This window comes from Brassica rapa, chromosome A09 (assembly GCF_000309985.2).
Source record: "Brassica rapa cultivar Chiifu-401-42 chromosome A09, CAAS_Brap_v3.01, whole genome shotgun sequence".
NCBI lineage: Eukaryota > Viridiplantae > Streptophyta > Magnoliopsida > Brassicales > Brassicaceae > Brassica > Brassica rapa.
In genome coordinates, this window is record NC_024803.2 from 19885245 (window position 1) to 19912874 (window position 27630).

A 27630-nucleotide genomic window follows, 5' to 3' on the forward strand; every position below is an offset into this window, starting at 1 on the left:
ACATAAATGCAAATAGGATAAGATGATAACATCAAAAATAAATTCAACAAAAGTAGGAACTGAACTCTACATCGAAATAACACATAAAAGAACTACCACCATTACACTATTAACAATATTGTAAAAAGAATATGAATTAATATCGATAATTACCAACATAAATAAATTAATAACTTTTTTTTGATTTTGAATTAGATCAGTGTAAAATATGACTAAATTGAGGTGACATGGATATATAATTTTCATTACGAGTAAATCTCCATGGGATTAGTCGGTTAGGCCTCGGCCGACCGGAGACCCCCGAATAATCGTAAAAAAAACAGACTAAATTAAGTTAAATAAATATATTTTTTGAAATTCTCTTATAAATATATTCTCGCAATATAAACAACAATTTATAATTAATGTATACAAAATTTACATAAATATAAAGAAAATATTTGATTGTTTGTTTTCACACAGTAGTCGGTTTTTAGTTTTTCTAAAAACTTCAACATATTTTGATGTTATTTTATTATTTCCCATGTAAAACTGCATATGCATTAAGCTACATAAATTCAGTACATCAAATGGTCAAATAAAATAACATGAAATTTGCATTTGTAAAATTTAATTTATATATACACTTTAAAAACCTCCTTTTTGCATAAAAATGTAATTCAAAATACGTAAATCTATAAAATTCTAGAAACTAATTTTTTATAAACTAATAAAATCTTATAACATATATTTTAAATGTATCTAAAACTCTCAGATATGGAAACAACCCTTTTCCTATAGTTTACCACGTAACATATACCCACACATTAACTTATTTATCATATTTATATGATAAAGAAAAAAATAATATATTAAAATTATAGAGATAGTAAAATATATTTATAAATTTAAGTATTATTTATTTAAAACGATAAATTTGACAATTAAATGTTATTAATCCAAATATATCTTAAAATAGTATTTTAACTCAACTGAAAACAATACAATAAACATTCCGCCGAGAGAGTTCTCAACCGGTAGAACCGTGCGGTCAGCGATCCAGAGCTCTACCATTTGAAACGAAACTTCAAACTGATAGCAAGGGACAACTTGACAGTAAGGGTAAGCCTTACCGGCAGCTGCCTCAGAGTGAGCTCCGGGAACGGCTTGATACACGACGCCTGGGTTAGATCCGTGCATGGGAGCCGGGGAGATATCACTGGCGCTAAGAGCAATGCTAGAACATTATTAACAATTCATTTATTGGATTCAGTATCATTTTGAAGACAAAGTATTTAACTTATACATCCACAATGAATCCCCTAACATATTACCACATCTTTGACATGTACAAAGCACAAGAGGATTGTTACTATTTTAAGAGAATAAATGAATTTAATATCTTCATTTAAACAAGATAATCACAAAACAAACACATGAATTTACTTGTTTGCTTTTAAAACATAGATTTTAATTTATGTTTTAAGTTCAAATATATTTACTTTGGTGTAACTATCATCTATTTATTCTATTTTTATTGCATTAATCTATGAAAATAACTTATGATATTCCTCTTTGACTTAAGCAACTTCAAAACGAAGCAATACACTACAGTCATTAAACACTATCGAATGTATCACAAAAAAAAAATTGAACTCATCAGAAAATAAAACATATGAATCTGGCACATAGCACCGAAATACCACTAGTATATTAAATAAAGGAGATAAAGCGTGCACATTAGGAACAGTCCTTCCTCTGTGAACCTGATATATGTTCAGTAATGTGATAAATGTAAATTGTATTCTTGGGTCCAGACCCTTCCATGTCTTCTACAATGTTTCTCTAAAATCACTATTAAAGACCCAATAGATTTCTTTAGTGTTGTTATTCAACTTGCTCTCCAATCAGATCAAGAGCAACCAGTAAGAAAGAAATTCCCTAAAACAAGAGGAAGTGGAAATGGGTTCCTTGAGCTGATAACAAACTTCGAGTTGTTGCGGTTAATAGCAGAAACGCTAGTGATAGCTCCTTCATATATATATATATATATATATATATATATCCTATTGTGCTTCTTCTTCTTCTTCTTGATCTTCTTATGAGCTTTTTCTCAGCCTCTGTTCCCGGTGCAGACACGCCTCTCTGATGTTATTTTTTCTTTCCTCCTTCGTTTTTAACTAAAGCAGCCAGATCTCCTTCTGATGATCGTCTTGTTTTTTTTTTTGTAAAAACTCATTCGTATGCACTTCCTAGCTGAAACAGACCTGAGACCATTGCGTTGAACTTTGTCACAGACATTGTGTTTTCAAAGAGAAGGAATGGGACAATGAACGAAAATGAATTTGGGGCTGGAAGGATGTTGAGGAAGGACATTGTGGCAGGTATGTAGCATACAACCCAAGCAGGAAGCTCAGTCTTCGGCACAAAAATAGTCATTGGCAAGATGATGCAAAAAAAAAGCGTGAAGGAATTGAAGGGCAAGATAAGCTTCCTTAGGAGGAAGAAGAAGAATATCAAATTGAACTTCTTGCCTATGCTTATCTGCAAAACACACACACTGCATGGTATCAGCAAACCCCCTAGGCTATACAGCCGGCAAACTAAGGAGAAATAGTTGCATAGGTCCCGAATGCCATCAGTGTTGCTGTTTTCGGTAAGCTTTGTAAGATGTGGATAATTCACAAATTCACTGAGAGAGAAAGACAATGGCACATTAGCCAGGAGCCAAACAAAAACAAACACTTTGTATATGATGTTGGCAACAATACCTCAACATCGCTTAAGAAAATGAATTTCCAGCCTATGGAGATAAGCACGAAAAGCAATGTCCATATCCTCAACGGTGGTTCTCTCAAGCCAGCCACCAGACTCCTCCAAATCCTTGACCCTCCACACACTAGCTGTTCCATTGAACCCAAAAAAAATCAAGAAGACACTGTTCAGTTGCTGTTCAACCTCAAAGTGAAATGCCAAGTTAATGTTCTGTAATCTTGTCAACAAGTTCTCTTCCCTATTCACAAACGATCATCTCTCTTGTACCAGTCCCTTTTCTTCATTGTCCTGTTACAATTCAAAAATGATAAATCTGAATTCTCTGAAATTGGGAGCCATACAAACAAATGTTTACCTTAAAATGAGGAATGTTTTTTTTTTGAGGAAATCGGGTAAAAGCTGAAAATCAACGTCGAAAATGGACATAGTTATGTAGTCTTTGACAAAGCTACAGTTCATTGAAGACTTAAGATTTCCAGCTTTGTAGCCTTCTCTATTCACACGATGACGATACACAATGCGTGCACCTTCCTTCTGCCATTTATGAACCTCTTCTTTGATTAAACTTTGTGTGATTGGATCTTCAGAACTAGGGATGTTGTATGGGTTGTCCAGCGCAATCCAGCCCTATTTAGCTTAAGCTCAACCTTAAGTGAGCCCTAACCCTTTTAGAACCCATTAAACTATGTAAAATAGGGCTGAACCCTTTTTAACCCTTTAAGCCTTTTATATTTTTTTATGTAAACACATTTTGTTATAATCTCATATAATATATACTAGTGGCGTGTCCGCGTTTCGCGCGGATTGTTTACCAATTATGTTATTCACTTGTGTAATTCGTTTTGCATATTTGTTTTATTTCAAATGTATTTGATATTGGAGTAGACAAGACAATATTATATTATTGTGATACGATCATGGGCGGTTTAAGTAGAAGGGCGGGGAGTGCGACCTCCTAGGGTCCGAGATCCAAAATTTCAACTTTTTAATAAACTAAACATTTTTATAGGTATAAGTAGATTTTTAGCTAATTTTTATATATCTTAAATACTATTTTAAATAAAAAATCTCATATATAATAAATAACTATATTAAACATAATTTTTACTAAATGTTTTTTAAATATATATTTTTGTAACGACCATTTTTTTGCGCCAAAGGCCTCCATGATTCTTGAGCCAACCCTGGATGTGATTTCTTCATGTAAATTTTTAAAAGAAAATCATAGTTGAAATGTGTTTAGTTTATAGTTGATCTACTGTGTTTCCTAATGTATGATATAAATGTGCAGTTCACTAAATATATATGTTTTGAGTAAGAGGAGATAGGCAAAATGACAACATAGAGGAGTATTTTCTTTTGTGACAAACATATGTATGTTGTGCTCTACAAATTTTGACTGACGCAATCGTTTGAACGATTTAGTAAAAGAAACTAAGGTTACCTATTCTCTTCTATCGAATATTGATTCGCTTTGCTTCTTTAAACTGATTCATCTCATAAACCAATATAAAATTGATTTAATCTGCTTTACAGTTAATGCTCACATCGTCAATTGTCAATAATAATATTCTTTTGGGTAATTTGCGATAATTAAAAATTCTTGGCTTTTTCAACTGAAAATCACATCATCTACTTCCCAAAACTATCCTCACAGATCGGATTCGAACATTTAACTGATACTTTGTAGATCTACTTCATCCTTACTTTATTAAAAAAATATCACCAGTGCCAAAAGATCGGAAGATTAATAACAGACCCAACTTATATATATATATATGGGAATTCATAGTGCTGTGATGGTTGATAGGCTAGTTATGTGCATATTCTACACATGGTAAACCGTAAACTTAACTACTTGATACAACAAAGAGTAATGCAACAAAAAGTAATGTAACTTATTACATAGTCAAGGCAAAGCATTTCTTCATGCTCACTCTTTTACATAGTACTGTTGTTGACTCCCAGGCTCTCTCACTTGATGTTCCAAGTGATATTCTTCAGAAAACATTTGCTGCTAGTGTAATATAAATAGAAACAGTGAGGGGTGATGGGAACTACAAACTTAATATAGACATGCACTAAAGAAAAATTTGGTCATAGAGAGAAGACAAACCAGAGTTTCCAAGTGATGAATAACTCCTCAAGCTTCACGAAACCATGATTTATTAACTTCTTCACTACGCTACCAATCTAGTTAATGAATTCATAGTGTGAGGAGAACGTGACATACAGAGGCATCAAACTTCAACTACACATACTTAAGTGTATGGTCTCTCTCAAATTCTTTGATTTAGAAATGTTTACCTCTTTCTCGTGACCGTATATCGAAGCACAACCGATGTGTTTGTACCCAATCTAAAATTGAAAAGAGAGTCTATGTAAGTGAAAATCAAATACAAAAGGCGCAAGACAGAAACCAAAGGGTTGACGTGTAATACCTTAACCGCTTGTTTGATTGTTGACATAACTAAGGGTTCTTGACCTAACGAACACTACAAGAAAACATATTTTTTACGAGGGCAATATACGTTATAAATTCATCGTAAACGGGGTGTTACGACGAATTAACCTCGAAAGACGTTTCGTCGTAAAACGTCCGTCGTAACTGAGATTTCGTCGTAAATGACTTGTTCGTTTACGATGAAATATATTCTTCGTAAAGCGCAGGGCATCGTTTCGTCGTAAACGACACGTAATATTTCGTGGTAAACTCCACGTAAAGGTTTCAATGTAAAGCAGACATAAATACTTTCGTTGTAAAGAACACGTAAACTTTTCGATGTAAAACCCTCGTAAATCTTTCGACGTTAATCAATCGTAAGCATTTACGTGGAGTTTACATCGATTCTTATTAATATATAATAGATTTGAATATTTTTTTAACCTCAAATATAAATTTGAATTTATTTAAAATTCAGAATTTAAAATAATTTTAATTTTAAAACGAAATATGAAAATAAAAAACATATTTTAAAAAAGCATTTAAAAGTCATACAATAATATTTAAATTCATAATACAAACCGATATATAAAAAAAACTACATATCATCGAAGTAGTCAGTGGGGTTGCTCGGCTGTTGACGGGTTGGATCGGACTCTTGGGGATCTCGTACTGGCAACCCAAGAGCGGCTCGTCTCTCACTCAACATTCTCTGCATAAACGGGTTTCCCACGGCCATCACGTCTAGCAAATCCTCAAGAGAGTCTAAACGAACCTGCTGGCTATCCATTCGAGCTTTCATCTGAGAAGTCTCTTCATCCCGTCTCGAAGTGAATGACGAAGTTGCCCTTGCAACTTCGTTAACAGAGCCTATACCGACTATTCGTCCCTTCTTTTTAGGAGCCACCTATAAAATTAAAACATATATTAATATAGTTAATTATGTTAAAATAATAAAAATAATGTAAACAAAAATTTTAAGTTGTACCTCTTCGAAGATTCTGTCGGCGTCTTCGGTGGACAATGTGACGGGTAATCCATCGGGAGACTCCTGGGTTAGTTGCGTCTCCTGTTCTTCAATCCGAGAAGCCACTGCTTGGAAGAGTTTCTCAGATGCAGGATCCACAAAAACTCCGTCGGATGTGGCGTGAGTCATCTTGAATAGGTCAGACAGAGATGGTAAGACTCCCGTCTTCTCGTACTACAAAAAAAAAATTAAATTATTTGAAAATTTTAAAATAAATATTTAAAACAAAACTTACAGCTTCTAAACGGATTCCTGCATGAGGTTTTTGTCCGGTTCTGTGAAGCATGGGCAAATAACCATCTTTATCCTTCGTTCTTCGAGAAGCCGAGCACGAATTGGCCTTTTTGATCGAAAAGGGGTGCTGCCAATAGGCGATGAGGCCACCCCACACATCCTTCGTGAGCTCAGTGGGCTATCCCTCATACCCGTAGATCTCCCACTTGTCCATCCAATCAGAGACTGTGTTGCAGAGGCGGATCTTTGCCTTTTGCAACGAATTCCGCCTTCACCCTCTCGGTGATTCCCAAAGACCAATGCCACTTTTGGTGAAACACAAAATTTTTGAAGAAATTATAATTAATAATAAATATTTAAAATATATATATATTTAAAAGTGAAAATTTAATTAAATTTTAAAATATTACCGCAAAACATCTAAACCAAGTGATCTTAACGTGATTTGGTGTCTTGCTCCAATTCGGATATGCCCCGTCGTAATAACCCTTAATCGTCTTCGAAACTCTCTGGCTAACACGGTTGTTAGCCCCAAACCTGAAAAAAAACAATATAACCGTTACAAAATAAAAATAATTTAAATTTTAATGTAATAAAAATTAATAACTTACCAATAAGTTCGTCGGGGTCTATCGGGGTCTAGAATATCCAAACCCTCCTGACCAGGCTGGGCAAGCAAATCCTCCACCGTATATCTCGCGAATGGGGCATATGAAGGCACACGCAAATCCGGATGAACTGCACCTTCTGGGACAGGCTGAGGTGCAGCCGCTGGAGGAGGAGGTGGAGGCATCTGCGGTGGAGGAGGAGGACTCCAAGCAACTCTCTGAGAAGGCTGAGAGTCTGGAACTGCATCGGAAGACGATGGACCGGAAGAAGACGTACCGGAACCATCGCCAAACAACTGGGCATAACTAGGTGCTGCTGATTTCCTCCTAGGAGCCATCTAAAAAAAAATAAAATAAATTTAATCAATTACGACATAATTAAAAAACTATTCCGTTACCTAACTAATCACCTAAACTAGTATTCCGTCACCTAACTAATCACCTAAACTAATTACCTAACTAATCGCCTAAACTAATTACCTAACTAATTAATCACCTAAACTAACTTAAAAAAAAAAAAGAGAAGAGAGAGTTTACCTTAGAGGGAGAGCAAAGGAGTTTGGGAGGAATGAACGAGGTAGTCTCGCTCTCGGCGTCTCATTATATAGATAACGATTCGTCGTAAACGCGACGTAATATTACGACGAATTTACCAGGCCCGCGTTTTTCTATTTACGACGAAGTTACCAGGCCCGTGTTTTTCCATTTACGATGAAATTACCAGGCCCGTGTTTCTCGATTTACGACGAAATTACGTTGAATAGGTTTACCAGGCTTTTCCATTTACGACGAATTTACCAGGCCCGCGTTTTCTCATTTACGACGAATTTACCAGGCCCGTCTTTTTCCATGTACGACGAAATTACCACGCCCGTGTTATTTTTACAAGGATTTTACGACGCTTAACCCTAAACACCGAGAATGAAATCCCTAAACCCCAAAGTCACATATCATCTAACATCATATCTTATTCTTTACTACTTCTTACTCTTTCTCCAACTTAAACCCTAAAACTCCAAATAAATTTTTAAAAACTAAAGATGAAAAATTATATAAAACAACATTTGTTACACATATATTAAGATGGTAAAAAAATAATATTTCTTTAAACATACATTACAATAGAGAAATACAACATTTGTTACATATATTACATCACTCTAAATCGTTTTCGTTCTCATCAATATTACATCACTCTAAATCGTTTCGTTCTCATCACTATCATTACAATCATCATCTTCACTTCTCTCGAACTCGTCTTCACGTGCTTCATCTGTCGCATCTTCGGGAATATCTTCATATTGAAAGTTTTGCGGGTCGATCAAAAGGATTTCATCAGTTGGTTGTTCTGGTACCTCAACTTCAGTGATAGCGTCTTCTTCTTGCAAGGGCGGTTCTTCTCCAGCGACAATGCGTCCACGAGTTGTAATTTTGATAGCAGCTACCCAGTTTATCCAGGAAGTTCGAAGCCGAGGATAAGGAAGGAAGCTAACTTGCTCGGCTTGTGAAGCTAAAATGAAAGGTTCAAATTTGTTGTATCTTCTCCCATAATTGACATCCACAACACCAAATTTGTTATACCGAATCCCTCGGTTCACAACAGGATCGAACCATTCACATTTGAAGAGGACGCATTTTAGCTTCAATAACCCCGGAAATTCCACTTCAATAATCTCTTGCAATATCCCGTAAAAGTCTGTTTCACCTTTCACACATATTCCGTAGTCACTCGTTGCCCGATGTCTCTCATACTCGTATGTGTGAAAGGTAAATCCTCGTGTGAAATACATAGGTGATGTAGTGACCTTTGCAACTGGACCTTGAACCAATTCGTGAAACCATACGGGATAATATGGATCGTCATAATCAACCTGCAAAAAGCATATTTTCTTAATTAATATTGAAGTATCAAAACACTTACTTAATTAATCAATGTATGAGATATATTACGTACCTGTGATTTTAACCACTTGACAAAGTGCATATCTTTACGTGTGTCCACATCAGTTGCAGATATTCCTGGTATTGCTTCTTCAACTTGAGATACAAACATGCTGCAAATTAAACAAATAATCAAGTCATACATAATTAACTTCAGTCCATATAATTAACATTCACAAAAATATTTACCTTTCAAAGTAACGGGTCATTACATCCTCGTAGTTGAGCAGAATATAAGTGTGGGCACTATGTTTGTCCTCTTCACATGACCACCATACTTCTTTCGTTTTACCACCAAACCGTCCAATTTCGCAGAAAATGTCAGGAACACTATCAATTGGATATGATGTCGGTACTCCACCATCATCATATCTCCTAGGAACTCTTTTTCTCGTACGAACAGTTGGAGCAGAGTAGTATGATGTGAAGTTAGATGTTTCGGCTGTCAAACTCCCCGCAACTATTGAACCTTCTACCTTTGCAAGATTTCTTGCTTTCCCCTTCAAATGTTTCATCTGTCCCTCATACGGATACATCCATCCGTTGTGAACAGGTCCACGAAGCAATGCTTCATACGGTAGGTGGACAACTAGATGCTCCATGACGTCAAAAAATGAAGGAGGAAATATCTTCTCCAGGTTGCACAATATGATCGGAATGTTGTGATGAAGTTGTTCGATGACTTCTTCATTGAACGTACGTGTGCTAAGATCTCTGAAAAATGCTCTGATGGCTGTATATTGCAAAAGTAATCAAATTAATAACATTTCATAACATATGTATATATATTACAAATTTCTAATTACCTACAAGTGCTTCATGGACATTTGCTGGAAGGAGCTCGGCAAAAGCAAATGGAAGCAGTCGTTGCATAAACACATGACAATCATGACTCTTCATTCCGGAGAACTTTTGACCTCGTTCAACACATCTTGACAGATTTGAAACATAACCATCAGGAAACTTAACTTCCGATGCAACCCAGTCAAACAAGGTTGTTTTGGCTTCTGATGACAACCGGAAGATGGGAACATGAACATTTCCATTGCTCTTGATATGTAACTCACTTCTTGAGCAAATATCAGGTAAGTCCATCCTTGACTTTTTGTTATCTTTTGTCTTCCCAGGGACGTTAAGTAATGTATTCATGATGTTCTCAAAAAAGTTCTTCTCAATATGCATGACATCCAGATTGTGGCGTAAGAGAAGATCCTTCCAATAGGGTAGCTCCCAAAATATACTCTTCTTATGCCTATTGTGAGAGACACCATACCCATCAGGCATATTTCCAGGAACATGCCAATTTCCTTCAACCTTAACTGTTTCCTGAGCTCCGTAATAATCAATGTCCGCTTCGATCTGCTGGCCGGTGAGATATGGAGGAGGACTGTCTCTGACAATTTTTTTGTGCCGAAACAATGTCTTATTTCTTCTGTACGGATGGGCAAGTGGAAGAAAGCGACGATGACAATCAAACCAACAACTCTTCCTACCATTCTTCAGTTGAAAAGCATCCGTAGATCCAAGACAATACGGACAAGATAATCTTCCATGTGTTGTCCAGCCAGACAATATCCCATAAGCAGGGAAATCACTTATCGTCCACAGCAGAACTGCTCGCATCATAAAATTGTTTTTCAAGGAACAATCGTACGTCCTCACCCCTTCTGACCACAATTGCTTTAGCTCTTCTATCAACGGTCTTCTATCAACGGTTGAAGAAAAACATCAAGAGACCGTTTTGGATGCTTCAGCCCAGAGATTAATATGGTCAAAAATAGAAATTCTTGTTCCATGCACATATCCGGCGGTAAATTGTACGGCGTAAGAATGACTGGGCACAAAGAATATTGTCTACCAGACATTCCAAATGGACTAAATCCATCGGTGGATAACCAAGATAGACATTCCGAATATTTGTAGCAAAATCTGCGTGTACCTTGTTGAAACGTTTCCACGCTCTTGCGTCTGATGGATGTGCAACCTCGCCATCTCTCTGGACATGTTCAGCATGCCACCTCATCGACGCAGCAGTCCTCTCAGATTGATATAATCTTTTCAATCTGTCTGTAATTGGTAGGTACCACATCCTTTGGTACGGTACCCTATTCCTCCCACGGCCTTGCGGTTTGAATCGTGGTTTTTTGCAGAATCGACACTCTTCTAACTTGTCATCTTCCTTCCAGTAGATCATGCAGTTGTCGATGCAAACATCAATCATCTCCGAAGGTAACCCAAGACTATAAACCAATTTCTGAATCTCATAATAAGATTCAGCAGACACGTTGTCTTCTGGCAAATACTCTTTAAACAATTCCGCCCATGCATCCATGCAATTCTCAGGTAAATTATGATCTGTTTTAATATTCATCATCCTAGCTGCTAGAGACAATTTAGAGAGACCTTCTCTACAACTAGGGTAGATTGGTTGATTTGCTGCATCTAGCATTTCATAAAACCTTTTTGCATCCAAATTAGGTTCTTCTACATTTCCAGTTCCATCAGCTATTGTTGTAGTTGTTTCTAAAAATGCATCACTAATCATATCTTGAACCCTATCATGATCTACCATATGCTCCTCTTGTTGATACTTATATTCATTATGCACATGATTCGGTTTTTCATTATGATGAGCATCCTCAAAATTATTATTACTACTACTAGCTTCATTTCTCCCCATAACCCTCTCCATGTTGATACCAAATGTAGTACTGTGGTGTAAATCCTTTGTTTACTAAATGATTCTATACAGTTTCACTACGTGCAAATTTTGAATTCTTGCATTTTCGACAGGGGCAGAACATCTTACCGCTTTCCTGCGTGATCAGTGTACAGCCCGCCTGGTGCATGAATGTCTCTAGCCCGTTCAGAAATGCGTTCGTCACTCTCCCATCGGAATCTTTGTGCAAATACATCCAACTTCGTAAATCGTAAATACTACCGTCACCGCCATTTTTTCTTAGATTTTTTTTTGAAAATTTTTTTTTGCTGATTTTTTTTTTTCCGTTTGTGTGTTGTGAGGAAGAGAGTTGTGTGTTGTGAGGAAGAGAGTTTTGTGTTGTGAGGAAGAGAGTTGTGGGAAATGACATATATATAGAGAAATTTTCGAGTTGGGTAGTTGAAATATAACAACGATTTTACAAGGAATCTTTAACATGGATTTTACATGGTTTTAACATAATATTTACAACGACTTTACAACAAATTTAGGTAAGTTAAAGCACATTGAATACACGTTTTCACCTAAATATAACGGTAACATGATTCGTTGTAATGTCGATGTAACGTTTACGACTATTTTCGCTTTCCACGTACTTTCGTCGTAAACTTACATGGACTTTACGACGAAACACTTTCGTCTTAAAGTTCCATGGAGTTTACGACGAATTTTGGTCTCGTCGTAATTGCGTTGTAAACACCTTGCAAATTTACAAGGAAATATTTTCGTCGTAAATCTTCGTTGTTACTGCTACGTTTTCTTGTATTGGAAGGTAACTCGGCACCAGTAGTGTTCCAAGTGAAAATGTGTAACTTCAAAGATGAGTGGTTCTATTTTTTGAGCATGAAACAACTTGGATGAGGAACCATTCTGTGTTGAGGCATCCCCACTCAACCTAAAGAGTTTAAAGATGACATCACAGTACCGTAAGATGATATATTTACAAGATATTTTACGCACTCGAGGTGGACCATCTAATAAAAGCATAACAAAATACTAATTTTTCATGTAGATTTTTTAGACATCTGTCTGAGAGTCAGATGTGGGTTCCAGATGTGCCGTTGAAAAATAGCCAGCCTGCATCATGGAAAGTCAGTTTATGGAAATTTTTTTAAATAGCAAAATAAATCCTAATATAGCGGTCACAGTTATATGTATATGCAAGAAAGATGATAATATTTTTTTTTACCTCAAACAATCTTGGGATTGATGCTAGTGACTATCACTAATTTTGGCTCAGACCCGCAGCTTTCAAATTTATCGTGAAGTGCAAAAGCTAAGCCATCGAAGAGACTGACTCACACATTCATATTCCTGTTAAGTAGCAACGGTAATGAGATAAGTGTAGCATAAGATAACATGTGAAATTTTATGGCAAACCAAACACTGGAGTTGCAGATGTACACCTTTATAGACGTAGAGTAAGCATTACACACTGTGTTTCGTGTATTCTGTCATTGATTGTGCTCCTGATTGCACTGACCTCGCCAAGGATGTCTAGCCATTTTTTAGGAACACGGCCGTTTAAATATTGTATAGATGCGTAATGAAATAGTAGATTAAGAAATTGGATTTAAAACCTGGTAGCTGTTTGTTTATATTTGCTAACGCCAATAACTGCTCGTGGTTGCGGAATCATAAAAGCTTTGTAGGGATTGCCTTACCGAATTCGTCATTTCAACAAAGGACTTTCCATCACATAATTGAATAGAGATAGAGGCTCCGTGCTATGTCGAAACCACTAAGCTAGTAGACAGAACCCTCTTTGAAAAAGCGTCGGTACTGTCGATAAGTGACAACACTGCCCACTGGCATCGGACAGTTCCTTGGATGAGGGTTGACTGCTTGACCAAAAAAAAAAGATCGGACTATCAATATAGAGAGATATGTCGAAAGATTTAATAAAACACAGTGGTGTCGACACCCATGAGTTGGCCACCTTTCTTAACACTTTTTGCTTTCCAGAATCAAAGGACACGGACTTCGAGGTGTTTGAACAGCATCAAGCTTTCAAATCGGCCAGGAGAGTAACCTCATGCTTCTGATGGATCTCGAAAAGACGAATGAGCCATTGCTTGATTTGATGCTTCACAGAGAAAAACTTTGGGATTTTGTTTTGATATGAATCTTCATCCCAAGAACGAAGCCATTTATAGATGCAGCTTAAGGCCGTTACCATGGAGGATGCAATGGCCGATTTCATTCAAAAGAGTGGGCAGAGTGTTGAAGAAGACGTAAATGCTTCGATTAAGTGACGATAAATGAAGGCGTTACGAACCTTCGATCTCCATCTTTGCGCCAGAACCGGTAAGATGTGAAGAACTACGGCGTTTTGACATTAATCTCCATCTTTGCGTAAGTGAAAAAAAAAACCTAATCACAACTTGGCCGGTCAGATTAAAATAGAAAGCCCACAAACTTAACACATAACAGCCCGTAATATAAATCAGACATAAAAAGACAAGAGAAAAAGGTAAACGAAAATACGCTTTGGTGAGTTTTTCATATACTGACACGTGTCAAACAAAGGAAACCCTTTCACTGACGTCGCTTCACCTGGAACCTTTCTAGGCTACTTTATTAATATAGACTAGGGATTAACTCGGGCTACGTTCGGGATTTTTATTTTTTTGAATTTATGTTGTTAAATTATTTATATTTAGGTTATGATATATATTTATATAAATGTTAAGATGCATGTCATAAATAAAATTTATTTTTAAATTTTAACACGTTAAATTAACATATTTTTTACTATTTCAATATATTTTTTTGTAATTTTGTTGGCCATCTAGTTATTATATTTAGCAAAACTATATGTTGATTGTTGGAATAAGTGTTTTAGATATTTAATTAAACTGCAGAGTATTTTCGGATCGACCACATGCTCAACAATCGATCGATCCGTAAAAAAGATGATCGATCTCCTTGGCCAGGTAAGTTCAATTTTAGCAAAAATATCTTTGATTTTAAAATATTAAGTATATAACTATTCTTTTGAATATTGTTTTTTTTTTAATTGTATTTTTGATTAAATTATTGTATTATAATGTTTTTGTAAATATTTTTTGTGATGTTTTAATTTTTGTTGTTCGTATACTTAACCTAGATGATATTGATGTTTAACAATTTATTGTTTTTTGTGTATTTACTTATATTATATATTTTACATTTTAAGATAGATGTTTAATGCTTAATGAACGTTTTCCATTTTTTAAAAAAATTGTGTATTTACTTAATATTATATATATAATTCATATATTATATATTTACATTATTTACTTATTATTTATTTTCCTGTATATGTATTTCCATTTCTTGTACTTTTTATTTACTTAATATCTCTATTTTACATTTTAAGATAGATGTTTAAATCTTAATGTACGTTTTCTATTTTTTTTAAATTGTATATTTCCATTTGTTATACTTTCTATTTACGTAATATCTATATTTTAAATTTTAAGATATATTTTTAAATCTTAATGTTATTTTCCATTTTTTAAATTGGGTATTTACTGATATTATATATTTACTTATTATTTATTTTTCTTTATATTGTGTATTTTTATTTTTTATACTTTCTATTTACTAATAAATTTATATTTTAAGATAGATTTATATTTTAAGATAGATGTTTCAATACTAATGTACTTTTTCCATTTTTTTAAATTGTGTATTTCCTTTTCTTATACTTTCTATTTGCGTAATATCTATATTTTACATTTTGAGATAGATGTTTAAATCTTAATATACTTTTTCCATTTTTTTTAAGTTGTTTATTTCTTTTTCTTGTACTTCCTATTTACTTAATGTCTATATTTTACATTTTAAGATAGATGTTTAATATTTAATGTACTCTTTCCATTTTTTAAAAATTGTGCATTTACTTATTATTGTATATATAATTAGTATATTTATATATTTATAATATTTACTTATTAATTATTTTTCTATATATTGAGCATTTCTCGTTCTTATACTTTATATTTAGTTAATATTTATATTTTATATTTTAAAATAGATGTTTAAATCTTAATATATTTTTCCATTTTTAATGTAAAATGGTAATCTTACATATGTTTGATGTAGTATTTCCATTTTTTATGTTGTTTGCTTACATATTATTTATTATTTTCGAAATTATATATAATGTTTTTTATTTACAAAATAGTAATGTTACATTATGGAGATAAGCCGTTCTTTTTTTAGTGAAAAATGGTAATCTTACATATGTTTAATGTAGTATTTCCATTTTTTATATTGTATGTTTACTTATATTTATTATCTTAGAAATTATATATAACGTTTTTTGTTTTTTTTTCATAAAATGGTAATGTTACATTATGGAGATAAGCCGTCTTTTTTTAGTGAAAAATGGTAATCTTACATATGTTTAATGTAGTATTTCCATTTTTTATGTTGTATATTTACATTTTTTTTTAAATAAAAATGTAAAATGGTTATCTTACATATGTTTAATGTAGTATTTCCATTTTTTATATTGTATGTTTACTTATATTTATTATTTTCGAAATTATATATAATGTTTTTTGTTTTTTTATAAAATGGTAGTGTTACATTATGGAGATAAACCGTCTTTTTTTAAGTGAAAAATAGTAATCTTACATATGTTTAATGTAGTTTTTCCATTTTTATGCTGTATGTTTACATATTATTCACAATTTTCGAAAATTAGTAATATTAAAATGTAAAACTATATTTTATGCCACGTGTCATCTTTCGGGAGAAGTTTTTTTTGCTGATGTGGACACTCTATGGAGTCTCAAAAAGTTCCTTTATTAATATAGATGTCGTTTTATATACTAATACATATCAAATAAAATAGTTTCTGATTAAAATGAAAATGAAAAGAATGCGAAAACTGTTAACGTTCTTGTCAAATTACTTCAAAGAGTCAACAAACTAAGAGGATACTTTTTTAACGAGACAAAAGAAACGTAAAGAGTTTAAAGACTATAGAGATCCAACAGTTTCAAAGACACCAACAGAGGCTAAATGCGTAAGGGATCGCTGTAGATCCTAAAATCTACACTAAGAATTTGATAGTGATTGAGAGTTTAATCAGGAGAAGATAAATGATGTAGGCAACAATATCTTTAGAACACAACGATGTAATCAATTTCCGGTAGGCAAAAATGGATTCTTATTGATGAATGAAATTGAATACAATGAGTAAAACGAGATAGAACGTTACAATTAGATCGTTAAGAGAAATGATATAAAGATCGATGAAAACAAGGTCGAAATGTGGATGTAGCGCTCTCTAGGGTTTTCAACGTGAGTCTCTCCATGTGTGTTCTCCTCTCTTTATAGTAGGTCGACTTCGTGATCTCCATAACCGTTCTGCGATCTCGGGAACCGTTTATATATATATATATAGTTTGTGGTCAAGATTGAGAGTTCGTGGTCCGTTAATCCTTTGTGTCTCGGAAACCGTTTATATATATATATATATATATATATATATTATGCTTCACTGGGCGTATCGTCTTCTTCAGTACTACAATCTTTCTTTCTCTTTCATCATCTTTGGTTTTTTTTCTTTTCCTGTTTTGAGTCTATGGCGCTTGAGAAATTTGGTCCTCATCTTCCCACGATCATCGAGCCGAAATATATCAAAAAACTCTACGAGCTCTGGGAATCGATTATGCCGTTGAGATTGAAGCGGCTGAAGAGGGTGAAACTCTAGAGACTGTGAGGACGGGGTATTGCAGGGCCTACACGTCGCATTTCCAAGATGGAGGTTTGTCATTTCCTCTTCCTCGCTTTCTTCTCGAGGTGCTCGTGGAGCTTGGGATGGCTTTTGCCCATATGGCGCCTATTTATGGCGCTATTTCTTGGCTTCGTGGATCGAGCCAGGGAGGAGGGTCTCAGGTTCGGTTTTGAAGAATTGAAACAACAGTTTTGTATTAAGGGGAAGAATGGCTTCCCAGGAACAATGATTCTTGCCCCTCGGCCTGGCCGTTCTGTTCTAGACGGTATTCCTAATAGGGATGACCGGTGGAGGGAGAAATTTTTCGTTTTTAAGATTAATCCAGCCTCGGTCGGTGACTTCGACTTTGGGACGATCCCTAGGGTCTGGTCCAATGAGATTGGTAGGTTTTTCTTTCTATTTACTCTTAGAGGGCTTCACTCTTTGATTTCTTTTGGTGTTTTATGACTTCTCTCTGTTTATTTGCAGAGCCATTCGGTTCTGCGCCTATGACTCCCGAGCTTCGGGGGTTAATTGCCACTTTGAGGCGAGGTAACCCTCGATGGCTCGTGTTCACCGTAGATCGAATTAAAGCTGCTTACGCCCTTCCGTCGGGCGAGAACCGTGCTACTCCTATCGGTTCAGTGGTACATGTTCGACCCCGGAGAGGTTGTCGCGATAAGAGTAAGCTGACTTTCTATTGTTTGGGAGGATTTGAATGCCTATGCGTTGCTTAATGTTCTCGAATATGTTTTGTTCAGGGGCGAGGGAGAAGGAGGCGCTGCCCAACCGTCCTGATGAGTCTTCTGAAGTCGGGTCACTGCAGCGAGCTCAGAAAACTCGGCATGGCGAAGGTACTTCGCAAGTTGACCCGAGCGCTCGTATTCCGGATGCGCAGGAGACCTTTTCGTGGATATTTTCGTATGACGATGAGGTACCGATCCTCAAGTACCCCGAACGTCTTGCTCTGATTTGGCGCAAAATAAGAGAGAAGGGGTGCGAGCTTCCTCCTCTAGATGATATGCGTGAGCGTGATGCTTACGTGCAGATGGCGGTCACGAATGATAAGGTAATATTTCTCGCGATAGCTCCTGATACTCTATCCGGTTAGCTGACAATTGTTCGACCTTTGTTGTTGCTTTTGCTTAGGCTATGGAGGCGAGTAATGAATACGCCGCTTTGATGGAGAAGCGCTCAGCTGATATTCCGTGTAAAGAGGAGGTCGGGGGTCATCTTCTTATGATTCAACAGCTCCGAGGTGAGTTGGAGATCGTTCGAGTAATAGAGAAGCAGCGCGAGGTCGAGGTCGAGGGGCTGAAGGGGAAGTTGTTTGCTACTGAGGCGGAGAAGGTCGCTCTTCAGACTGATCTCGACTCGATGGAGGAAAAGCATAGACGGGAGATTGAGGGTTGCAAGGCGACAGCTCTCAAAGAACGCAATCTTGCTTGTCGATCTCTTGCCCAAGAGTATGACGCGTTCTTGTCGTGGTGAAGGATAAGCTCCGGAAGAAAAAGGAAGAGACGGCTGCAGAGATTCGTTTGCAGGAGGTGCAAGCTCGTATCGAGGCTTTGACCGAGTATATCGAAGACGGTTTCAAGCTCGAAGAGGAATTGGTGCGTCTTAAAGATCGGGAAAACTCGTTCGATCTTGATTATGGCATTGCCTCGGTGTCGGATTCTTTCCTTAGTTCCCCGATCTTCCTGAGGTTTCTGGTGATTCGGTTGACCAAGAATAACGCGAGTTGTTAGTTTGTTTGCTTTGGAATTTGTAGTTTTTGTCTTTTGGTTTGTTTAAAAAAACATAAATATGTCTTCAGAAAATGGATTATCGGGTTAATACCTTTCCTAATCGAATGTTTTGTTTAACTTTAGCTACGTTGAGCTTGTTCCTTTTAATATTTAAAAGGTGTGTGTAGAATAGAGACTGATCAGGAATCTGTTTTGTGGGCCTTTATATGGCCAGATAGCAAGTCGGGCTATCAGGATTGAATATTCTAAGAAAAGTAACAAATGTTTGTTCGGTTGTTTGGGCTGCGCTCAGTGTTGAGCTGCCTACATACCCTTTTCGAGGGATCAAGCCTTTTCGTAGTTCATGTTGTTCTTTGACTGAGCTGTAGGGTGAGGTTGGTAGCCCCCCAGCTCGAAGCTTTGACGGTTATGGTCGAGGTTCGGGTTTTGCGTCATTTGTAATATTTATTTAAGTTGTAGGCGTTCCAAGGTCTCATTTCTGGGAGGCCGGTTTTGCGTTTTTCTAGCTCGTAGACCCCGGTTCGGATTTCTTTGGTGACTTTGTACGGTCCTTCCCGTTTTGCCCCTAGTTTTCCTGCCCTGGGTTCTTTTGTTCTGTCGAACACCTTTCGGAGAACTAGGTCGCGTACGGAGAAAGCGCGGTTTCTTACGTTGGAGTCGTAAAAGCGTGCCGCGGCTTGTTGGTAATTTTGCACTCGTATAGCTGCTTTTTCTCGTCGTTCCTCGATCATGTCTAACTGGTGGATCAATAATTCTTCATTGAGTTCGGCGTCTTCTGGACATATTGATGTGCCGCAGTCCACAGATCATTACATGGAACCAGCTCAGCATGGAGTTCAGGACGTTCTGAACATTTCAACCGAGGTTCATGTTTTTCACTGTGCCAGACTTGACGTAGATCATGCCAGACTTGAGGTGGATCATGCCAGACTTTACTTGGATCATGCCAGACTTGACAAGGATCATGCCAGACTTGACTTGGATCATGACAGACTTGACTTGGATCATGAGGTTTCACAAAATGATCGAGACTTCTCTCTTTTGGCTCGATTGGCTCGTACCGCATGTACCGACGGTCGTGCTGATGATTTCTCTACCTTGTTCGATCCTTAAGCTATCAGAAGACTTGGGCTTTGTTGGAATGCAACTTTTCCGATCAGAACGTCCCACAGCCCTTGCTGATCGTCCCGCCTATGTGATGATCCTTGTGATGATCCTTACCGCTTTGGACTTAGCCGGTTCAGATGCATCTTGATGGAAGCCGATCAGTCACATTAATTAAATCTTCTCTTTATTTCCATGTAATAACTAGATCTAGATCTAGATCTACTTTTCTATTTAATGCCTAGATCTACAAAACTCTATAAGTATGAAAACTCTTCCATTTAATAAGAAATCGATTTTGTCTAAAGTTTTGAGTTAAACTCTTTGTTCTTCGTTTAAAGAACTTGTTCTTAGTTTCTTGGTGAGTCATATCCAAGCAAACATCTCTCAAACTCGTTGGTCTTGTGAGTAATATCAAGTAACGGTTTGAGATTCTTCATTTGGTGGACTTGTGAGTCATATCAAGCACCATCTGAAGTCGGGAATATCGAAGGACATTCCGCAACCTTCGTGCGACCCTTCAATCCATCTAGTTCTCCAATCGGAGTTCATATCCAGATCTGATCCATTCGAGTGAGCCGATCCTAGGGTCCTTCAAGTGGTATCAGAGCCGCTCGTTTAGTATCTTCTAAATCATTCATCTTTCTCATCTTCCATTTCTAAATCATAAACACTTCTTCTTCTATATATCTTGAATCTGGGCCCCTCATTACCATCCTCTATCTATAAAAAAAGGATCTATAAAAAAAAAAATTCGAAAAGTTTTTCATTTGGGGATTGGTGGTGGAAGAAAAAGCCTGCTGGCTGAGGAGAAATCCAGCCTTTGAGGTGGTTAAAACGGATTCACAAAATAAAAAAATCTCTTATCTTTCTCTCTTTAAAAATTCCCTTGTGTTTGCTTGGATTTTGTCCATTGAGTTTCTTTGATTTGTTCTTCTTAGAACTTTGAGTGAAAACTTGTTGTGTGACCATCCAAATTCTGAGAGAAACACTTGAGTGGATGAGATTAAACACTTGAGAGTGTGAGGTTTTTTTTCTAACTTTTGTGTTGAGATTTTCAGGTTATGATGTTTGGTCTTCAAAGGAAAAGTAGCAAGGAGAAATCCCTACAACAAACTATCTCTCAATCTTCATTTAAATATTCTTCGAATAATTTTTATGAGTTTGTTAGTGTGCAGGATAGACCAAACATGAGGTGCAATGAACCTTTCAAGTCGTCCCAAGGTGAAGATAATCCAAAGAGGTGATTCCTTCAGTTTGATGTCCAAGAGATATGTGACAATTTTGAGAAGGGAATGATGAAAGCCCTCAAGGACGTCAGTAAGATCCACCTGAAGAGAACATCCACACGTGCACCTGTAGCTGAGCCATCCTTGTTCATCAGCAAGAAATCCAAAGGTAAATCTGAGAACCATATTGAAGAGTTCAAAATTTTTTTTCAGATTCTTTACCTATTTTTGATGAATATGAAGATCTGATTGAAAATCTGACGTCTTGTGTAGAAAAATTGTAATTTTCCTTCTCTTGAATCTGAGTTTATGAATGATAATGAACAGACTATTGTAGAACTAACCGTTTTGCAACCGGAGCATCCGAGTAGTCTTGTTTTGTCTCAACAGGTTTTTGAGGAAGAGCCACTGGACTATCCACATCAAGGACCACGTCTTGACACTACAAACCCCTTGGATGAGGATCTAGGTCCTATCTTTGATGAGGAGGACGAACCTGGCCCAGTCTTTGCTGAAGAAGCAACAAACATCACCTCCATCGTTATGGAGAGCCATCTATGGTTTGATCCCGGCACAACTTCTGTCCCTTTTACTTCTGATCTTCAAGAGCACTTGTTTGTTTTGAGTATCCAGGAATACAGGTTCAGCCTCTAAGAAATAAAAGCATCGACCGTGTCCAACAGCCTGAGATTTGGAGAAGCTTTGTTGTCCAAACCGGCTACCTTGGAGATGCCAGCGACAGGGGATCAGTCCGAAAAGGATATCTCAACATTCAGAAGGTCTTTTGTCATGATGTCAATTTCCCTGGAAAGCCAACTCACCAAATATTCACTGAGGCTTGGAATCACTTGAAAATATTCACGGAGGAAGGAGTTATGAATTTTATAAACTGTAGGTTCTCCAGTCCGTCTATCCGCAAGTACCAGACTTCTAAAGGAGATTCAGGTCCAAGAAAGAAGCGGCCTGAGCCAAAACCAATCCTCAATGAACCAAAGGTGTTTCCTCAGTCAACCTCCTGTCCAAACCAGAATCACTGTAAGGATCATGGGTTGATTGCCTCTACTCATCATGAAAACGTTTTGAATCCGAGAATTTCTAAGCAAAAACAAATTTTTACTTGGTTGAAAAACGTTTTACTTAAACCTTTTCATGAATTGTTTTCATTGAGCTGTGCTTTGAAAGAGATTTGGTTTAGGAAAAGGCATGAACCAAAATTGCTTAGGCCAACGAATCAATTTGATTTCATTCATGATGAGAATTTTTCGAAATTGGCATTGCCTCATTCTTTTCCTAACAGTTTCACAGCTTGGCCTGATTTTGAGATTGATAAACCAATTTTTTGGCAATCATTTTACTTTCTTGATACTTGCCCACGTGCTTGATGATTATCCTAAGGGCTTGGATCCTGATTTTGATGTCTTAAGGATAGAGAAACCCTTTGATAATTTCTTTCGCAGATTTGATGTGGTTTTTCTAGTTGTTTTGAATGAACATGATAAGCATGATCAGTTTCCAAAAAGAGCAAGCACTGGTGAATGCCTAAGGACTTGTGATCGTGGAACATGGAATCGGACATACTTGAGGGAAATGAGTTCAAACCTTTAAGGAAGTTTCTGTCCAAACTTTTCATTCACTGAATTTTGCATGAATTTTAAATCCTTGTCTCTGATTTATTCCCTTTTGATACAGGTACAATGGATTTGAGGACAAATCCTTTTGAAGAGACTCAGATCCTTTTGAAGAGGGAGGGAATGATGTGCCGCAGTCGACGAATCATTACATGGAACCAGCTCAGCATGGAGTTCAGGACGTTCTGAACATTTCAATCGAGGTTCATGTTTTTCACCGTGCCAAACTTGACGTAGATCATGCCAGACTTGACGTAGATCATGCCAGACTTAAGGTGGATCATGCCAGACTTGACTTAGATCATGCCAGACTTGACTTGGATCATGCCAGACTTGACTTGGATCATGAGGTTTCACAAAATAATCGAGACTTCTCTCTTTTGGCTAGATTGGCTCGTACCGCATGTACCGACGAATGTGCTGATGATCTCTCTACCTTGTTCGATCAGATCATGGAATTTTCCTTTGGAAATTTCTCTAAGGCAAGGATCCTTGAGCTATCAGAAGACTTGGGCTTTGTTGGAACGTAACTTGTCCGATTAGAACGTCCCGCGGCCCTTGCTGATCGTCCCGCCTATGTACTGATCTTTACCGCTTTGGACTTAGCCGGTTCAGATGCATCTTGATGGAAGCCGATCAGTCACATTAATTAAATCTTCTCTTTACTTCCGTGTAATAACTAGATCTAGATCTAGATCTACTTTTCTATTTAATGCCTAGATCAACAAAACTCTATAAGTATGAAAACTCTTCCAGTTTAATAAGAAATCGATTTTGTCTAAAGTTTTGAGTTAAACTCTTTGTTCTTCGTTTAAAGAACTTGTTCTTAGTTTCTTGGTGAGTCATATCCAAGCAAACATCTCTCAAACTCGTTGGTATTGTGAGTCATATCAAGCAACGGTTTGAGATTCTTCATTTGGTGGACTTGTGAGTCATATCAAGCACCATCTGAAGTCGGGAATATCGAAGGCCATTCCGCAACCTTCGTGCGACCCTTCAATCCATCTAGTTCTTCTATCGGAGTTCATATCCAGATCTGATCCATTCCAGTGAGCCGATCTTAGGGTCCTTCACATATCCCTTGTCGCTGACTCGAGACCTCGATTTCGGCTGGGATTACGGCTTCGATTCCGTAAGACAGCGAGAATGGTGTTTCTTGGGTTGCTGTGTGGGGGGTCGTTCTATAGGCCCACGGGACACCGTGTAGCTCTTTGCCCCACCTTTCTTTCTTGGGGTCGAGTCTCTTCTTGAGGTTGTTCATGATAGTTTTATTTGCAGCTTCCGCGTGACCGTTACATTTTGGGTATCGGGGGCTCGCGGCCTTAATTTTGATTTTCCACTTTACGCAAAACTCCTTGAACATTTTTGAGATGAATTGTGGTCCATTGTCGGTTACTATCTCGTACGGTAAACCATGTCGACAGATGATGTTTTTCCAAATGAAGCTGGTTACCGTCGTAAAGGTGACATTGGAGAATGCTTCGGCTTTGATCCATTTGATAAAATAGTCGGTTAGTACCAGAAGCAATCGTAGCTGGGCTAGCACAGAGGGTCCTAGTGGACCCACTATGTCCATGGACCATTTCATAAAAGGGTATGGTGAAGATATTGTCGATAGTTTTTGAGTCGGTTGGTGTATCATTGGTGCGTGCCTTTGGGATTTGTCGCATTTTAACGCGAATTACTCGCTATCGTCGGTGATCATTGGCCAGAAGTAGCCTAGTTTCTTTATCCTGATTGCTAAGGATCACCCGCCAGAGTGGCTTTCGCATGATCCTCCATGAGTTTGTTTTAGGATTGTGAATGCGTCTTTGGGCGAAACCCCCCAAGAAGTAAGGCTCGTCTAGGCTTCTTTTGTACATTTTTTCTTCCATAATACAATAGCGCGAGCTCCGGGCTTATATTTTTTGAGCTTCCCATATTTCGGCGGGGAGTTCACCGTCTTTTATGTATTTAAATATTGGGGTTCCCCGATCTGGTCTAGCTTCGAGCTCTTTTTTGAAGGCGTCGTGCGCTTCGCTGTTAGTTTCGTGGACGGCTTCTTCGGGGTCAGTTGTTATGGTTGCTGTTTTTTCTAGTCCTCACGCGTGACGTGCTCGGTATCGATAGATCGTCGAGCTCAGCGCTGGTTTCGTCGTTGAGTTCTTGGCTTTCTTTCCGAGCTCTGCTTCGCGTAGTGATTACATCGATGCGCGGGAGGCTGTCTTCTTAAAGATTTCTTCCTTTGCACGTGAGGTCTATGGATGGCTTTTCTATTCCTTCTACTGGTATTATTCTTTTTACCGCTGGGTTGGAAGTTGAAGCTAGCGCAGCTAGAGCGTCGGTCGACGTGTTGTCTCCTCTTGGGATTTTTGTGAGCTCAAATTTGTCGAATTGCTGGGTGATCTCTTTTAGGACTGTGAGGTATGCTTCCATTCTTTCGTTTTTTGCTTCATACTCCATGGAATTGGCTCGTGACCAGTTGCGAGTCTCTGAAGGCGCTGATTTCGCGAGCTCCAACGCTTCGTGCAAGTCGTAGGCCGGGGATCAGAGATTTGTATTCGGCTTCATTGTTCGATGCGCTGAATCCCAGGCGAAATGATTGCTCGATCATTTCTCCTGTCGGGGACTCGAGCTGTATTCCGATCCTGGATCCCTGCCTTGATGAAGCTTCGTCTACGTGTAGCTTCCATGTTTGGGAATTCGATTTTGTGATGTCTTCTTTCGGGACGAGTTCGGTCACGAAATCAGCTAACACTTGTGCTTTTGAGCTCGTTCGCGGTTAATATTTGATAACGTATTTGCTGAGCTCGATTGCCCACTTCGCCAATCTTCCTGATTGGCTTGGACTGTGGAGCACTGTCCGTAGGGGTTGTGATGTCATGACCGTGATTGAATGTGACTGGAAATAAGGTCTTAATTTTCAGGCTGCGGTTACTACTGCTAGCGCTAGTTTTTCCATCATGGGGTACCTGGTTTCGGTGCTACCAACGATCTACTTACATAGTATATTGGTTTTTGCTCTCCGCTTTCTTCGCGAATTAGCACTCCGCTTACTGCGTGTTCGGAGGTTGCCACATACAAAAGGAGGGTTTCCCCTATGCTTGGTTTTGATAGAATGGGCGGTTCGCTGATATATGTTTTATGCTCTTTTAGGGCGGAGTCGCATTTGGTGCTCCATTCGAACTTGTTGTTTCCCTTCAGTAGGTTGTAGAAAGGGAGGCATCTGTCGGTTCAGCGCAGCTATTTTTCCGGTGAGGCGCTGTACTTCTCGGATCGATCTTGGAGGTAAGGTATCGATGAGCGCGGCGATGTTTCGGGTTGGCCTCGATTCCCCTTTCGGTTACAAGGTATCCGAGAAACTCTCCGGAGGCCACTCCAAAAGTGCATTTTATAGGATTCAGTTTCATCCTGAACTTATTAAGAATGTTGAAACACTCTTGGAGTTGTAGAACGTGGTCGTTGGCTTTCAATGACTTTACTAGCATGTCGTCTATGTAAACCTCCATTGTTCTTCCAAATTGCGTGGAGAACATTTTATTTACTAGCTTTTGATAAGTAGCTCCGGCGTTCTTTAGCCCAAACAGCATTACTTTGTAGCAATAGGTACCCGCTCGGTGATGAAGGTAGTTTTTTCCTGGTCGTCATGATTCATGAGGATCTGATTGTAACCAGAAAATGCATCCATGAACAAAAGCAAATCATGACCGGCCGTGGCTTCTACCAGCCGGTCAATATGCGGTAACGGAAAACTATCTTTTGAGCATGCTTTGTTGAGGTCGGTGAAATCGATGCACACTCTCCATTTTCCATTTTTCTTTGTCACCACGACTGGGTTTGCGAGCCAGTCTGGGTATTGGACTTCGCGAATAGAACCGATTTTCCGGAGCTTGTCCACTTCGTCGTTTACTGCCTTGGCTCGTTCGGGTCCTAGTTTCCTTCGTTTCTGTTAGACAGGCTTAAAAGTAGGGTCGAGGTTTAGGTCGTGTGAGGTGATGTTGATGTCGATTCCGGGCATATCTGCCGTGGACCATGCGAACGTCTTAATATTCTGCTTGAGGAAAGATACAAGGTCGTTCTTGATTTCAGGAGGAAGATTGTTCACGATGTTAACACCTTTTTGGGGGAGCTCTCTTCTAAGCCGACGACGCTCGATAGATCTTTGGCGGAGTATTCTACTGAGAGTTCACGTGCGAGTTGGATATTCTCCTCCCTCTGTGACATTTTCTGGAATTCAGACATGTAACAGGCTCGGGCTCGTTTTTGGCTTCCGAGTATGGTTTTCTCGCTGGTTGAGGATAAAAACTTCACGTATTGGTGATAAACCGAGGGGACCGCCCTCATCTGGTGCATCCAAGGGCGTCCTATGATGGCGTCGAAAGGAATAGGATGACTGACTACGGTAAATTCTGTTTTTAGTTCCAGATCATGAGTTCTGGTGGTTAATGATATGATCCCGAGCGGATGAATCGACTTTCCTTCGAAGCTAGCGAGGGGAGTCAT

The 27630-nt window shown here is 37.9% G+C and overlaps 3 protein-coding genes and 1 long non-coding RNA gene across 7 annotated transcripts; 1 reads left to right on the plus strand and 3 right to left on the minus strand.

The window, feature by feature from the left end:
- Window positions 1-2195: 2195 nt before the first annotated feature.
- Window positions 2196-11281, minus strand: LOC103865337. Of its 3 annotated transcripts, none has more exons than XR_004450703.1 (3): window positions 9814-11281; window positions 3110-9740; window positions 2196-3042 (listed from the first exon to the last, which is right to left on the minus strand). XR_004450703.1 is itself a non-coding variant. In XM_033278277.1 (2 exons), the coding sequence occupies exons 1-2, from the start codon at window positions 10631-10633 to the stop codon at window positions 9193-9195; spliced, it is 1368 nt and encodes a 455-aa protein (XP_033134168.1). In that variant the 5' UTR covers window positions 10634-11281; the 3' UTR covers window positions 2196-9192. The 3 variants fall into 3 exon arrangements, 1 of the variants encoding a protein (XP_033134168.1); XR_004450704.1 differs by having other exon boundaries at window positions 2196-2671; window positions 2751-9740; XM_033278277.1 differs by having other exon boundaries at window positions 2196-9740.
- Window positions 11282-12036: 755 nt separating this feature from the next.
- On the minus strand, window positions 12037-14779 carry LOC103865144. 2 transcript variants are annotated; one of them, XR_004450707.1, is made up of 3 exons: window positions 13133-14779; window positions 12916-13040; window positions 12037-12803 (listed from the first exon to the last, which is right to left on the minus strand). It is a non-coding gene; the product is annotated as an uncharacterized LOC103865144 (long non-coding RNA). The 2 variants fall into 2 exon arrangements; XR_004450706.1 differs by having other exon boundaries at window positions 12916-14779.
- A 2705-nt stretch (window positions 14780-17484) lies between these two features.
- LOC117127746 lies at window positions 17485-19187 on the plus strand. Its single transcript, XM_033278395.1, has 5 exons — window positions 17485-17842; window positions 17929-18123; window positions 18201-18508; window positions 18589-18855; window positions 18933-19187. Exons 1-5 carry the CDS (start codon window positions 17485-17487, stop codon window positions 19185-19187), a joined length of 1383 nt encoding a protein of 460 aa, XP_033134286.1.
- Window positions 19188-26716: 7529 nt separating this feature from the next.
- On the minus strand, window positions 26717-27630 carry LOC117127747. The gene is made up of 2 exons (XM_033278396.1): window positions 27244-27630; window positions 26717-27073 (listed from the first exon to the last, which is right to left on the minus strand). The coding sequence occupies exons 1-2, from the start codon at window positions 27628-27630 to the stop codon at window positions 26717-26719; spliced, it is 744 nt and encodes a 247-aa protein (XP_033134287.1).

Excerpts from the sequence above, each read along its gene's own strand:
- LOC103865337 (XM_033278277.1), bottom strand. The coding sequence starts at position 10,633 with ATGATGCGAGCAGTTCTGCTGTGGACGATAAGTGATTTCCCTGCTTAT. Across the intron at positions 9,741-9,813 it reads TGTCCATGAAGCACTTGTAG|CCATCAGAGCATTTTTCAGA; the intron begins GTAATTAGAAAT and ends TGCAATATACAG.
- LOC117127746 (XM_033278395.1), top strand. The coding sequence starts at position 17,485 with ATGGAGGTTTGTCATTTCCTCTTCCTCGCTTTCTTCTCGAGGTGCTCG. Across the intron at positions 18,124-18,200 it reads GAGAGGTTGTCGCGATAAGA|GGGCGAGGGAGAAGGAGGCG; the intron begins GTAAGCTGACTT and ends TGTTTTGTTCAG. Across the intron at positions 18,856-18,932 it reads GGGAGATTGAGGGTTGCAAG|GATAAGCTCCGGAAGAAAAA; the intron begins GCGACAGCTCTC and ends GTCGTGGTGAAG.
- LOC117127747 (XM_033278396.1), bottom strand. The coding sequence starts at position 27,630 with ATGACTCCCCTCGCTAGCTTCGAAGGAAAGTCGATTCATCCGCTCGGG. Across the intron at positions 27,074-27,243 it reads AAGAGAGCTCCCCCAAAAAG|AAACGAAGGAAACTAGGACC; the intron begins GTGTTAACATCG and ends CCTGTCTAACAG.